The following is a 15931-nucleotide window of genomic DNA, read 5'->3' as shown; positions in this document are numbered from 1 at the left end:
AATTATCATCTATTGAATTTGTTCCAGGGTAGAACAAATAGTTCTTTTAAAACCTTACAATAAGGCTATTCAAGGTAAAGCTATATTAGTGGATTAAGAACTTTAAAAGTTACATTCAATTAATCCAAAGAATGCTAAAAATCATGTACAGTTTATTAATGTCACTCAGAAGAAACAGTGAGTTTATTCAATATCTTACAAATCTGATTAACTCTTGCATTATGGGATATAGAAAATCCATATTCACCTTAGTGTGTTGTAAGTTTTATCCTGATATAAAATATAGGAAATTGGAGAAAAATACCCCTCTACAGCATTTCTACATTCTTAAATTTAAAAAAGTGCCATAAAAAAAATGTTAAACAACCTGCCAGACTTGCTCAGAGTTTAGTACTGGTGGAATAAAGATTTGCCTATGATCTGTTTTAATAATAAAAATAGTAATGCAGTAAAAGGACTGGAAGTCTGGTCTTTGTGACAAGAGGCCATTTTCAAAAGATGAAAGAAGTACTGGAATTGTATCTTAAGGAATATTTTAATAAATGTTACTTTCTGTCAGAAGCAGATACAAGAGCAATGGCAAAGGAGAGACAAAAAAAGGATAACCACAATCTCAGTAAGTATATGTTCATCTTCCATCTCATTAAATAGTATGTATGGAGAATGCAAAACCATTATACATTAGCTACCACATCTCTGCTCTTCTTCTAGACCAGCATCTCAGCAGGTTAATCAAATTGAACTCAGACTGCAAACATACAACCATAAAGCTTTCCTTCTTGAAATTAATTTCTGACTTTTGTCTTTCAAAATACTTTGCATATTGCAATTAATTTATTTCTATATAATCTCCTGCTATTATTTTTTCATGGTAGCAACTTGATGATTTCTCTAAGAATTACAGTGCAAAGCAGACAAGAAAAGAGGCAGATTATAAGAAAAACAACCATGTGAAAGTCCAGTCTTCACACATTATTTACTGAAGCACCAAAGCAAGAGTCTATATCTCCTTATGGGTGAAGGGGAAGAAAAAAATTTGCATAGGATATCAGACAACTTCTGAGTGAGGTTTCTAACCTCTTAAAGTTATTGAAAGTTTTGAAATTATGCTCCTTATTGAAAGGAGATCAGTGCAGGACTATGTGAGACTCACCAGTGTTCTGACTCTGTCACACAAGCCCCATAACCCCTGCCATAATTGTTCCCTTTATGGACAAGAGTGCAGCTATGTACAGATGAGAGGCATGTTTGTCCTGGATTAACAGTATTAGAGCACAGTGAAATTCATAGTTAAGTGTCCAAGTATTAGAATTACAAAAATAAAAAAACATTTTAGTTTATATAGAAGAGAATACAAAAAAATAAGTTTCATTACTGGGAGAAAATTGCCTATAAAATTACACAATTTTTCCTCTAAAGCATAATTTGAAACAAAAAGCCTGCAGGACTCTTTGGAAAGTGCTGAATAAAGTAGTTACAATTTTCTAGTTCTCCTTTCCAGTTCTTCCAGCAAAAATACTATGGGAGTTAGATTCAATGATCATTATGAATCACTTCCAACTTGAGATATTATTCTATGATTCTATGAATTTAAACCTAAATTGGTAATTAGTTAATAGCCACTTTTTATATCTTTATTCTCTTACTTCTATCTTATTTGTCTGGCTATTCCAATAATCAGAGGTATTTATAGCTTTACTTGCATGAACTGACTTACCTGAAAGTATACATCCACTGGCACAGTCTGCTAGCAATCACTGTGGACAATCTTCTGCTACTTAGAATTTCCAGAAGGCATCCTTATATCTGTCTGTAATTTTTTTGTGGATTACAGACAGACCATGAAATTTTTAGACATGTTTTTAGCACATGATCTCTGGAATGCCAATTCAGCTGCTATCTGTCTTGGTAGGGCAGAAATGGGGAGTTTTGCTGGACTAAGAAAGGGGGTGGTACTAGTTATTTGGAGCTGCATGGGGAAAGAGAGGCTCATCATAGATGCATTAGGGATGCCTGGTCTTACTATTGCCTCCATTGCTTGCTTTGGCTTGTCCTTTGTGATCACAGAAGAAATACCTGAGAACTTTCTCTCACCCCTGGCAACTAAACTGAAGGACGTGAAGATACCACTGCAGACAGGCAGCATCTGTTTTGGCTTGGCTCCAGGTGTATGCTACAGAGCTCAAAGGCTCTCTGGACATAGCTCTACTATCTAAAGGCTTGGACATAATAATGAATCAAATATAAAGGCTTTATCAGTGTGATTTACTCTTATGAGGATCAGGTTTCTTAGTGATGGTCTGAAAAATCAGTTTTTGAAAGTTGATTGGAATTATACAAACTTTGAATTTTCAGATTGAACTAAGGTTTACATTTCATGAGAATGTTCTTGTGCATTCTAATAACAAGGAGTAGTATAGGCACTGGAAAAAAGTTCTTTTTGAAAGACTGTATATTGAATGAAACCATGAAAAGGGATTTAGATTTAAGAAGTGGAATCCCTTCATGCAACAGACAGTTTAAAACATTATTTAATGTTTTTTGACTTTGGAGTTTTTTGATCATAATCCTGTCCATGCATTTTGAAAAATAATTTTCTGATTTGGCTTATGTAAAATTTGATGCTTGAAATATTACTGATAACTCAGGATATGTCTGGAAAGGTTACAGGCATACATCAGGAAAGTTTTATTGCAACATGTTTCCAAGCTTAAAAATCTCCCCCCCAATCTCATTGACATAACCACTGGCAATTTCTTTGCAGGAAAAAATGCAAAAATATAAAAAAAAAAGAATTCTGTAAGTGTTAACTTGTAAGGATCATTTTTTCTTTGCACTGTTTTATAGCTAATGATCAGTTGACTACTTTTTGATGAATATCTTACAGAGTTTTCCACAGTGTAAATATTAATTGAGCAACAGCTATTACACCATAGCACTATAATTAAAGCATATTCTTCAATTTTGTTTGCATTGGTATTTTTCCAACACAACTGAAATATATTTTTGAAATTTTTCAGTTGTTACGTGTCTTTGTACACTGGGCTCTCCTACAAGATCCAGCACATTCATTCCAATGTGATGTCGGGGTTCACTAAACAGTACACTCAGGAGGATTATAACACTGTCTTCTGAACATGTGACTCATCACCAAAAAACCTGAGATGCTTTAATCTGTTAAGTGAAATTCCTGTTTCTATAGAGAGCAAGACAAGGTAATATAACCCACCAAGGTAGAGTACTTTATCAGAGTAAATAGTAACACTCAGGTTGTTCCTGGAGCTTGAATCTGCTAGGGAGGAAATAACTGACTGCTGCACAAACCTAGGAGCCTCACACCGAGAGGAAGCAAACCATTTTATGTACAGGAAGAAGAGCACTAAAAATCATCCAGGTTGTGGGGCTGAGACTGGAAGTGGCATGCTCATATGACTATGAGAAGATTGAAGTCAGTCTTGGAAGACTCACAAGGATTGGCTGGACACTTATAACTTAGCTCTACTGGGCTTTTTGTATTTATATTCAAAACTGGGCCATTAGACTTTAAGTGAACATCTCCAAACACAGAACATACATTCATTCTGCTCATGTTCTAGGCTGGCCAGGGCTGGTCTAACAGTACAGTGGCATGAGCATGTTGAGCCCAAGGTAAGGTCTTCCAAAGTGCAGAGGACAAGAGACAGAGCTCAGTGTGATTTTAGTGATGGAGAAAGTCTGAATCCTGCTTATTCAGTGAGATTTGGATTGAATTAAAGTGGAGGCAGCGAACAAATTGTGAGCTCACACCAGAAGAACACCAGTAGAGATTGCTGTTTTCTGACACCCAGCAGTACCCTAATGGGACTACAGTCTCACTGAATACACTTTCTGGGTCAAAATTATATACAAGTAATTCTCCAAAGAAATGAGATATCCTCTGTACCTATCCACTAGAAAAGTGTGAAGTTTCTGACATACATCAGCCTGTATATCAGTACAATGCTGATAAAGTGAACTGAGAGCACATAGAGAGGGTACTAATTTTAAGAGGTTTATTTTCTCTTTTTTCCTTCTAACTAAACTACAAAGTGAACCAAGACACCCTACATAGCTTGTCCTAGGATAACCATAAATTTAAATCCAAAAATATATTTGATTGTTTAAGCCATGCTGAGTTTTTTCCATTTTCTCTGTTTTAAAAATTACCATAAATATTTTTTGTGCTGTCCATCACCAAAAGAAACAGACATCCAGGGGGATGAAGTGCATTTGGGACATAATCTTGCTCTGTTTCACTGAGGGAATATGGTTGTGGTTGCTCTTTGGGTTTAAATGCTGGTGATTGTAAATAAGGGATAGTGAAGCTGTTACTTTGTGATCTGCAACAGGAGTTCTGCCAAAATACCAATTGTTGGATGAATTGTCTTATCTCCCTGTTGAAGTCACCATCAAGACTCCACTAAGCTGAAATCTCTGTTCTGTGGGAGCACGGTGGAGAAAGAATATATAAACATCACTACAAAAAAAATGTTAGCTCACATTTAGACAATATATGACTATTTAATTCTCTAGAAATCTAATTGTAAATGGAGGAAAACCCTATAGTTAAGGTAAGATAACGGACAGTACTAATGATAGAGTTTGTCCTGAGAGCAAATCAGAGACAGATAGGAGCTCGTGTTGGGACTGCTATTTGAGGAAGATTTTTTTCTGTATATTGACTAACATGCTTTTAATTAATTAAAACGTTTTATGTTGAATTTCTCCAAAAATATTTCACCATAAAAATAGTAACTGTTTCTTTTTAACAGTTGAGAGAAGAAGAAGGTATAATATTAATTACCGAATCAAGGAGCTTGGCACACTCATCCCCAAGTCTAATGATCCGTGAGTTCAACTGTCTTTCTAATAATAATAATAATGTTTATAGTATTAATACAGGAAAAAAGAGACAGTTGTGTATACTGGCTATAGGATTGAGTAATGGGATACAAACTTCCATGCCAGGTCACTGGCTCAGATCAGGCTGGTGAAGTAAAAAACTCTTGACAGGTTTTTCGTGCCTGCTGGAAAATCCTATGTGAAAGCATAATAATATGAAAGAAATTTCAGGATGTTTAAGAGAGACTTCCACGTCAAGGGAAAACAAACAAACAAATAAACAAACAAAAAAAAAAAAAAAAAAAAAAAAAAAAAAAGAAAAAAAGAAGACAAGCCAAACAACAGAAAGTCCATCTCTCTGTCTCTGAGCACAATTGTGTGGTGTCTCTGGAGAAGGAAGTAGTGATGCTTTCAGCTCTTGCCATGGCCCTCTAGTGGGATAACATGAAGTTTGCGTTGTCACTGTCTGCCCTTTGATGAAGATAAAAATACAATCAGTTTAAGAGTCTGTAGACTGAGCATTTTTCAAAAGTATTCAATTTAGTGCAGGGAAAGCACCAGTCCTAGAATGCATGGATAAAAGTAATAATTGCTATAATTGCTATAATAATATCATTTTATACTAATGCATATACTTACAGAAACAAAAAATGCATATTGCTTGAACTATATGTGCATTCCCTTAAAGCTTATATTTGTCATCAACAGGAAAAAAGCTGCCTTGTAGAAAAGCCCATTGCAAGATTAACAATAACAATTCAGAGTGATTTTTAGTGCAGAACTTTAGCCTTGGATTTCTCTTGTCACTTAGGGAAGACTTAATACAATGCACCAGCATGATTGTGACTTGCATAAAATTGATTATAAAGATTCTGTCTTTATCATTTGCATGTCAATACAAATGTGCATGATACTTCAAATTAAAACATCTATTGATATTTCAGCTTTTTTAACCTTAGGACTAAGAAACTTTTGATTACTTTAAGGATTTCTGCAACAATAAAAAGCTGTGTGAGAATTACGCAAGTAGAAGGTTGGCTTTACCTGAAGTGAGGCCAGAAAGTTAACATACTGCATCCATTTTAGAGAATTCACAAACTCAGTTCCTTCTGTAGCATCTGCCAGAGATTGGATAAATGGGCATGTTTTTTATTATTAATAAGAAATTAGGTGTTAAAGCTGAATATGGAAAAAAAAGTGCTTTAAGGACCTAAATAAAGTTTTAGACATGTGATCCATTGCAAGCAGAAACTGATAGAAGTGTTTTAATTTTGTTGTGCATCTTTCAGTATTCATGCCATTTGGGCAAGTAATTGAAAGATTTCTCAGAAAAACAGTGGATGGCACTGTTGGTTTGCAGCTATAAAGCAAAAATAGGAACTGGTTATGCTGCAATTAGAGACGAGCATGGGGTACAAATTCCAGCTGCACTTTTTGATTGTCTATAAAGGTGTTTCACTTACATGTTTTGGTCTGGATTCAGATTGACTTTGTGAACTCTATCAAAATATTAGTCCCTAGAGTAATCATTTAAGCTGTTCTTAAAATGATTTACCTGAACATGCAGCTCTGCTCCAGTAAGTGGATGACAGACTTCACCCTCAGTTTTTTGGTGTTGCCTGATGAAAATGTTTCAGGTATAGATTCTGAAATCACTGCCTTATCTTGTTTTAGTTTGCAAACCCGTGACTGAGTTCAGCCGTGTGACCAGACCCGGAGTGGTTTATGTTTACAAAAGAACAAGGTGAACTTAAGTACCTCACATTCTGAAGACTGCTGTCTTCAAAAGGCTGATAATCAGTACTCCTTTGGAAAGCAGGCCTACTGAAAAGCTTTTAAGTTGGTGCTAAGGAAAAAAAGGCATCAACACATGCAGGGCTTTTGAAAAACCAGGTTGCAACATAATTGAGGTATAGCTTAGTGAAAAGATAAATTAATTCAAAGAAGTGTAAGCACTTTTTTAAAAAAAATTGTATTTTTAGGTGGAAAATATAATTTGAATGTATTGTTTTGTTGGCTGAGGAGATCAAAATTGTTATTATCTTTTGGTGTGGTCTTGTTTTGACAAATCATAACTCAGCATCCTTATTCTTTCTTTCAGTTCCTGCTTTTTACTTCATAACACCTTACTGTGCCCCCAGTCTGCCCCCTCTTCTTTGAAAGAAAGAGATTTATCATGGCTTACAATACTTTATCTGTAACATTTTTATCACACATAGCATTTTTGCCTCATATTGATGTTAGAAGATTCTTCTTATAGTGGAAACTTGGTTGTAAAAGGAGAAAGCTTCCTGATACTTAGTCTAATGACAGTGAAGAAAATCAGCCTCTGCATTGAAGAGCAAATACTACTATAACTAAGCCATTGTGGTTAGCATGCCTGTCCCAGATGGCTTGCTTCAAAAAGATTACATTCAGAATAAGAAAAAGAAAAAGGACATTTTTTATGCCACTTGAAAACCTTTTGTGATTTATATTTCTTAGAAGAGCTGTGTGGGGTTTTTATTTCACTTTTGTTTTGTTGGTTATATAGTGAACTTGTTTGGCTCCTGCAGAGCTTCTGCAGGGTCTTTCTTTTGACTGGATTAAACCCCTATTCTTTCCATTTTTTATTTTTTTTTTCTAATTTAATGATGAAAAGTGTGGATTACATTACATAAATGAATGGGTGTTTTAAGTTCACTTCATCAGCATTAGAAAATGAAGATAAGTTACAAAGAACTATGACTCTTTTGTTTAATTTTCAATGCTTATATATCCAAGTGCTAGATGATTCAGAAATGCAAATCAGTTTTACAGAATAATTCAAAAATAGAATTTTAAAAATGCCAGAAATACTCAGTCCTTTCTGCTGAAAAACTCATAACCTGCTCCTTTAATTATACCCGCCTTTCCATTTGTGTTCAACCTTTCAGAATCCGCCTTTTAGGTGGCTAACAGGATTTCTTATTGTGATGGAGTCTGGCAATGCCTACACAAGAACAGTTTAATGGTAGTTGGGCTTAAATTGCCAGAAAGCTAAGCGAGATAAAGCCCTTTCCTTCAAGAATTCTAGTAGTTTTACAGAACTGGAATGTTAAGAGAACTGCTGAGGATTTTGGCAGAAGCAGTGGGTTGCTCTCACTCTCTCCTTTCTACTCTCTGCATCTATCTGTGCCTGACCTCTGTGGACAGACCCTCTAGCAGCCAGCACAGACACACTTCTTGCAAAGGAAAAATTGTGTACACTCATGCTGGTATAGAGTGAAAACTTGCTGCCTCTTTCAGAATAATACACTTGGCAATGGTGCAAATCCTCAAAACAAAGTCCTTCCAAGTACTTCTTTGAGCAAATTTCTTTAGTTTAAAGCTAATTTCTCAGAAATAGGGAAAGAAATGTTCTGCAAACACAGTTTTAACTTTACAAATGTATTTGTTATTGGTAACTGATCTGTGTCTTGCAAACTCTGTAACTATCACATTCTTTCAAACACTGCTTTTATTAATTAGTTCTAACCTTAGCTGATCAGATGCTCCCATCCTTCCTACAGGAGTTCGACTTCTGTAAGCTAATGAAGCTTCTTTGACTTCAACAAAGTTAAATTAATGGAAATGAGCTGAAGTTTCTTTTCTATTTTTTGTTTCTCCAAAGTGGGAAGCTCTGCTTGGTGAGAGTTACATGCTTTGTTCTGGGCATTTGAGTTTTGTAGACAGAATCAGATGTTAAAGTTAGGAGGAGACAAGATTCAGAGACTAATGTGTTTTTTACTTTTTTTTTTTATTTTCCATACAAATCTTGTAATTTTTGTTAAACCTCTGTTAATTAAACTCACTAACACATCTGTAGCTTGCTAGAAACTTCTAATTTATCCATCACATGGACTCACAGGAAAAAAAGAAGAAATCCTCCTTTGCAGAGGCCATTTCTGATGAACAGACCTACAAACATCTTACCACTCTCAAATTACTTGGCTTGGATGTAGAATTTCCCATGTATTTCAGTATTTACAGGCTGGGGCCATGCATGCATTTAATAAAAATAAAGACTAAGAAAAACAAAAGCAAAATAAAAATATATTAAAAAAAAACAAAAACAAAGAAAATTAATAGAATTGAAAGATCAAAATGAAGAAGAGAATTCCTGCCATATCTGAACATCAGTAGGTCTATATCTAAATTTTTAGGATCAAAACAGTTAAGGGCGCAAGTATTTTGTCTGTTTTTATACAGAAGCTTCAAGTTAAATGATGAACAAGTGCTAGTGATTCCTCAGTTTTTAAAGTTTCTAAAAATGTAATTGTAGGCCTTTTCATTTCAGTTTTTATTTCTAAGCACAATCCACAAATCTCTAAAAAGTGAAAACTACAATTTCCTGGTGATATTTTTATAACTTTTCAGGTTGTTTTATCTAGAATTTATTGTTTTCAGAGAAATAACAGAAACAAAATAACTGATCAGAGAATTTCTGAATTCTTATGTGCTTCTTGTGCTTTGAGTTAATCAATTTTCAAATGCCGAGTTGTTTTTTCCTTCCCATCATAGATTAATCTGCTTGCCTGCCTGATATGTAGAGCTAGATGCACTTCAGCCAGTTGGTATGCAGGAATCTCACCTTCACCAGCCCAAATTTGCCTTCATCCTCACCAGTGTTGCTCTTCCGGCCCCGTGCATCTGCACAGAGCAGGGTTTCTCTGCAGCACTGTCCTGTGGCTGCTGTGTGCTGCTCTGGGCTACAATGAATGGAGAGTGCTGGGGATGCAGAATCAGCACAGACACCCCCAGTGTTTTGGTTAGATCCTGGGAAAGAGAGACACAAAGTGAAACACACGTTGACTTTTAAGGCCATCAGCTGTTCCTTTGCTGTGTTGCCTTCAGGCATGGGAAGGTTTAACTTCAATATTCCTTGTTTAATAAGACACCAACCAGTATATGTACATATGAGAAGTGATGTAGAAGCCATATGTGGGATACACACACATGCACAGACACACACATACATGTACACAGGTTAAAGAGCAGTCTCTTAAAAAACAAGAGTAACCACTGCCTTTTTGTCCTAGCTTTCCATTAGAGTTTTGCCCCTCAGATCTGTAAATATTACCATAAGAGATATCTATCAATATGTATCTCATGCAAAAGCTGACCAGGTCCATCTCTCCAGCAGTTTGAATATAGGAATTAGTCTTTCAGTGAAGATTTATTTAAAACTAAGAAAAAAAAATCATTACCATAGAAATAAAAATTAAAAGTATCTAGGAAACATGAACTTAAAGAAAGCCATATCACAAGGTGATATTCAGTGTAACAATTAAGTGTAACAGGAATGAATTTAATAAAAAAATATTTCAAATACAGTCATGAATATATGACTTATTCATATGTCAATCAGAAAAATCAACCAATTTTTTTTTTTTTATGAATTTGAATTAGTAAAACATCATAACTGACATGATTTTTTTTGGTGAAAACACTATGAAATATTTTCTAAATACATGATATAGTGAAATTTTTCTGCTGCTGTTACATTTCCTCACTTATTTCTATTTTCAAGTTATGGTTTTGGTTTTAATTTCATAGTACTATATCTTTAGATTCAGACCATCAGATCAAAGCTGTCTTCGTTTTGTTTTTAGTACTTATTAGAGACTAACTTTCTTGTCAAGGTAGACTGTGTTTCTCCATATAGCATACAAAGCTCATATCTGAGATGGCAGTGGAGAGTCCCAGTTTGAAAATTCTTGTCCTGCTAACTTTATTTATTTATTTAGCTTCTTTATTCATGAGTGGTCTGGCATAGGCAGACAGAAACTTCACTGTCTTTCAAACTCCACCGCAATTTAGTCATAAACAGGGACCTCTCAGTATTTTACCTGACTTTCCAAAGAGGTGTGACAAAAATGAAATTGTGGCATGGTGATGGCAGTCAAAGATTTGTCCAGAAAATACTTGTACTAAGAGCTTCCTTACCCATTACAATTTGAACATAGGTAAGCCATCTGAGAGAACAAAGTCCTCTCCTAGGAGGGTGCCCGCCCATGGAATGCTGGCAAGAAATTCTGTCCTCCCACCTGCTCTAGAGGTACAGGAAGGAGAAGGCAGAGGAACTGCCAATAGATGGTTCAGCCATCGTGGGGGAGATTTATTCTGCTCTTAGTTCCTAGTCACACCTCTGCTCTAGCTTTTTTAACCAGGCAGTGTCTAAATCAGAATACATACCCAAAGATGTTTTGGCTTTGTAGACAGCAGGCTTGTAGATAACAATTAATTTCTCTGTGACCTCCTTACCTTCTAATCCCAAAAGCTGTGCATTTCTGGCCTGCAGCACTGAGAGGAAGGGAGGTCCCAGTATACTGGAGCCTCACAGTTTGTGTGCTGTCCAGCAAGAGCTGATATCTGAATTTGAACACTCTTGAATCAAAAAAATGTTACTCCCAAATCTCTAGCAAATTATCTAAATTCTATGGTATGGTTAAACACTGTGATGCTTTATAAAAAATAATTTTGTGTATTCTTCTTAGTGTCTTAAAGTTATCAGCTCCATATGATTTTATCCCTATTACAGCAGCAGGAAATCTGGGTGGTCTGGATCTCTAAATCCTGTACCTGCATCGCTTTTGCACTATACATTCAGAAGAAAAAGAAATCTCTAAGTGTGCTTAGCCTAATGAGGAGAAATGGAGGGACAAGTACCAATCTCTTCACTCTGGTGACCAGCAACAGGACTCAAGGAAATGACATGAGGCTGAGTCAGGGGAGCTTTAGGCTGGATATGAGGAAAAGGTTTTCACCCAGTGGGTAGCTGAGCCCTGGAAACAGGTTCTCCAGAGCAGTGGTCATAGCACCATGCCTAGCAGAGCTCAAGGACTGTTTGGACAATGCTCCCAGCCACATGGTGTGATCCTTGAGTTGTCCTGTACAAGGCCAGGAGTTGGACTCACTAATTGTGATGGGTGCTTTCCAACTCAGCATGTTCTATGATTCTATGAATAAGGGAAAGTGATAATAGTTGGGCATATAATTTATATTTTTTTTTCACTCCATAAATAATAGCATGTAAATATATGTCTTTGGAATAGGTATTGAAAATATGCTTGTTTCTCCCAACATCAGATTCTTGTTTTAACAGATTTTCTTTCTCACAGTTGTGTTTGGGACCAGGAGCTTGGCTAACCACCCACTCAGCCTAACCAATCTTGCAGTGAAGTAAATAGTTTGGATAAAGCCCATATATCTGTATATTTAACACAGTGAACCCATCCTGTATCATATAATACTGAAATTTATTAGAAATAAAACATTTTCAGTAATATTGTTTCTTGTTCCAAGACCTTACTTAAAGGAATGCATGAAAATTTGATAAATGGATACATGGAAAGTCTTCGGACAATTGCATCTGAACAAGTGTTTTGCTGCTAGTAAGGCTGTTTGTAAACTGGAAGTCAAACAATGATTCCCTGAATTATAGGCAGGTTTAATCTCATTTCTTTGCGAAGCTTTTTTTTTTTGAGTTGGGGTCTGCATGTAGCTGTAGATTTTAACTTGTTTTTTTTATATTGTTTCAAGATTTTTGAACATGATTTTTGTCATTCCCTAGTCATTATGATTATAAAAGCATGATTTTTCTGGTCTGTCATCAATGAGGAGTGGCATTCAGCACAGATCATTTTTTTCTGTACAAGCATAAAAGCAACCTCATTAGTAAGTCAGGTAAAAGGAGTAGTATATTCAAAATGATCTTTAAAAATTTAGGCTTAAGTCCTCAGTAATGTATATTTCCTAGTTCATTAATGCAGAAATACTGCACATAGATTTTAATCTTAGAGTTAATAATAAAAGCAATTTTCACTAAAAATATAAAAACTGTAATGGTAGAATCATGATATTGCATTTAGCTCTCCCACAAAAAGTCACTTTATTACTTTCTTTTGACACTTATTTTCATTCTGGGATTAATTTTACTATATAAGGGCTTCTTAACTATTCTATTAAAATTTCCATTCAGAAGCAATAATATCTAAGAGTGAATAATAGTCATGTAAATCATTATTTCATATTAATGTAAAAGATTTTGTAAGTTCTTATGAATTCTGCTGACATGCACAATTGTGAAAAGGTTATCTCTACATTCTGCAGTGATATGCGCTGGAACAAAGGAACTATTTTAAAAGCATCGGTAGAGTACATCAAGTGGCTACAAAAAGAACAACAGAGAGCCAGAGAATTAGAACACAGGCAGAAGAAATTAGAGCATGCTAACAGAAGACTTCTACTCCGAATTCAGGTTTGTATAAGTGTTGCCATGAACTACAAAGCTTTCTCAGTACTTATCCCCCATCAAAATTTGTTCATCTATATAATTTTTTGTCAAATGACCTTTATTAAAAATAAATTGACTTTGCCCATTTATTTCTGTATATATTGGTGAGGGGGTATTCTTTAGATTTCTAGGAAATTTCTTTGATAATTATACCTTACATAAGGTAACTAGTGGAAAAGTAATAAAGTGTTTGTACTAACTGTTTAATGATGCATGTGTTAGAAACAAAGACAAAAATAATAAGGAAATAAGTATATTCCTGCAGCCAAAAAATCAATACTGGACACAAAGTTCCCTTCAATATTTTAATTTTCCCTTTCAAACTATTTAATGCATTACACTCCCCAGTAAGAGTGTCTTATGTTGTATCTGCTTTTGACACAGAGGCAGAATATAACCCTTCATTGTTTGAAAAATAAGATTCTAGTATTGACATACACCTATGGAAATGGGATGGGTAGATAGGTAGGTAGACATAAAACTGATCGTCTTATATATGTTGATTTACTCATATATCTGCATAATATAAGCATTATCAAGTAAAGCATCTTCTTTTTTGTTGAATAGCAGCTTTATAACGAACTATCAAGTTGCAGCATTCTTGTGCTACCTTCATTGGATTCAGTATGCAGTGGTTTTAGAGAGGCTGTCCTACCCCTCCTGTTCTTGTAGAATAGCTGCTTAATGACAGAAAGGGATACAAAAACACTTGAGTGACAAATTTTCTTAGGTAAAAAATTAATATTTAAAAATTTAATCTCACAAGTGGGCTACAGGTATAATAAATTTTCATACATGATTTGAATATTTCTGCAGTTGTTCTGAAGAGACTGTTTTCTCTTTTAGAATTGTTGTCTAATTATTTTTGTTTGAAATGTTAGGAACTGGAGATCCAGGCACGTGCACATGGCCTTCCAGTCATGTCTTCGCTCAGTGCTGTCGATTTAGCTGCACAGGTCATCAAGCAACAGTCTTACCCAGAGGAGAACTCTGTAGACTACTCTCAACCAATGCCTCTGGTACATGGACAAAATTCTGATGTTTGTGATGGATCCACAGCCTTTTCTGATCCACTTTCACACTTCACAGATCTGTCCTTCAGTGCAGCTTTAAAAGAAGAGCAACGACTAGAGGAAATTTTATTGGATGACACAGTGTCACCATTTGGAACAGACCCACTCTTGTCCTCCACATCTCCAGCTGCATCAAAAGAGAGCAGCAGAAGAAGCAGCTTTAGCACAGATGATGGAGATGATTTATAAAAGCAGAAAGGGTCTCATACTTCTCTAAACCATATGTTAAAAGACTGAGTTGAACATAAGCATGGTGTTTGCTCTTATTCTAAATACCTATAAGGAGACACACTGTAAAAATCAATTACTACATGACAAGGGTTTCAATCAGCCCTTACTTCACAAGAAAATAAGATGGACATGAACTCATATCACTCTGCCCCAAATTCACCCTCTGTTCACAGCTGATGTTTGCATAAATCTCTCTTCACTGGGAATATTTTTACTATCACTTTGTGACTTTTTATAGTACTATGAAAATCATTACCACAAAAGGTATATCCATTTTGCAAAACTGTATTCAAACTCTTTTCAATCTTCTTATACTTTTCTCTGCTACAAATATGAGTTTTAGTAATTTGTTAATTTCTTTATTTTTTTTGTAACTAAAAATTCTACAAAATGTGAAGCAACAGAGAACTATTTAAGCTGGAAACTCTGGAGTTGTTACAGGTTTTAAAATCTAAAAAAGTCAAATGGTAATGCTCTCACACAAGTAAGCATGAAGTTTAAACTGTATGGTCTACTTTTTAAAAGGAGAAAGTCCATTAAGCTTTCCATGGAATTCCATTAGTTTTTCTGATTTCATTTGTAGAAAAAGAACATTTTTTTATGGAAACTAACATAACGATAGTGATTCAAATGAACTCAGACAGAAAAAGACAGCATTGCAGCAGAAAGTCTGTGTGGATATACAAGACAGTATAGACACTCCATGTTAAAGTTAGCACAATTTAAAACAAGCGCTAGTTGTGACAGTGTTATGTCAGCTACTTATTCCAAGAATATTCAAACTGTGTCCTTTTTTATGTGGAAGAAATTAGAATTCAGATACAACACTGGGCTGTTGGGTGACACTTTCAGTGTTCTTTGACAGCACATTGAGGTTTTTCCAAAGGGACTCTATCCATTCATGTGCTTTTGAACCATTTGGAAGCAGAAGAAAATGACAAGATTCCCATTGCATAGACCATAAACAACAGAATTTAATTTCATATTTGACTTTGGATTCCCTGAAGAAAAGCTGGAAAGGAAGATTCGTTGAACTGAAGGGAATATTCAGAAACACTGATGTGATGCACTACCTCTCATAACCAGCTTGCTAGGAGGGGGCATTCAGAAAATTCACTCCTATACACAGTGAAATTCTGGACAGTGATGTACGTTCCTGAAGAACATTAAATGCAATAATTCCAACTGTAATATTAAAACACGTGAAAATAAACTGTAACAGGTTCTTCATAACTCTTCCTCAATCAAAACCAAAAATCACATTAGGGGATTGTTATGGTTTAACCCCATGCAGAAACCAAGCCTCACTCAGCCATTTGGTCGCTGCCTAGCCAGAGTGATTAGGGAGAGAATTGGAAGGATAAAATCTGGAAGGCTCTTGGGTTGAGATAAAGACAGTTTAATAAGGAAGGCAAAAGCTGTGCACAGAAGTGAAGCAAAACAAGGCATTAAGTCACTGCTTCCCAGGGGC

At 35.4% G+C, this 15931-nt stretch overlaps 1 protein-coding gene across 3 annotated transcripts in view; it reads left to right on the top strand.

The window, feature by feature from the left end:
* Positions 1-15420, top strand: part of LOC131572710 (transcription factor EC) — an 88728-nt gene extending 73308 nt beyond the window's left edge. For 2 of the 3 annotated variants that reach the window (XM_058826005.1, XM_058826006.1), the window contains 4 exons: positions 560-616; positions 4791-4866; positions 12973-13120; positions 14038-15420. In XM_058826005.1, coding sequence (XP_058681988.1) covers positions 560-616; positions 4791-4866; positions 12973-13120; positions 14038-14418 — 662 coding nt within the window. In that variant the 3' untranslated portion in view covers positions 14419-15420. The remainder of the gene's footprint in view (positions 1-559; positions 617-4790; positions 4867-12972; positions 13121-14037) is intronic. The other variant, XM_058826007.1, reaches the window with a different exon arrangement.
* The last annotated feature ends 511 nt before the right edge of the window (positions 15421-15931 follow it).

Source organism: Poecile atricapillus, chromosome Z, assembly GCF_030490865.1.
Source record: "Poecile atricapillus isolate bPoeAtr1 chromosome Z, bPoeAtr1.hap1, whole genome shotgun sequence".
Taxonomy (NCBI): Eukaryota; Metazoa; Chordata; class Aves; order Passeriformes; family Paridae; genus Poecile; species Poecile atricapillus.
This window is presented reverse-complemented; position numbering and strand designations above follow the sequence as displayed.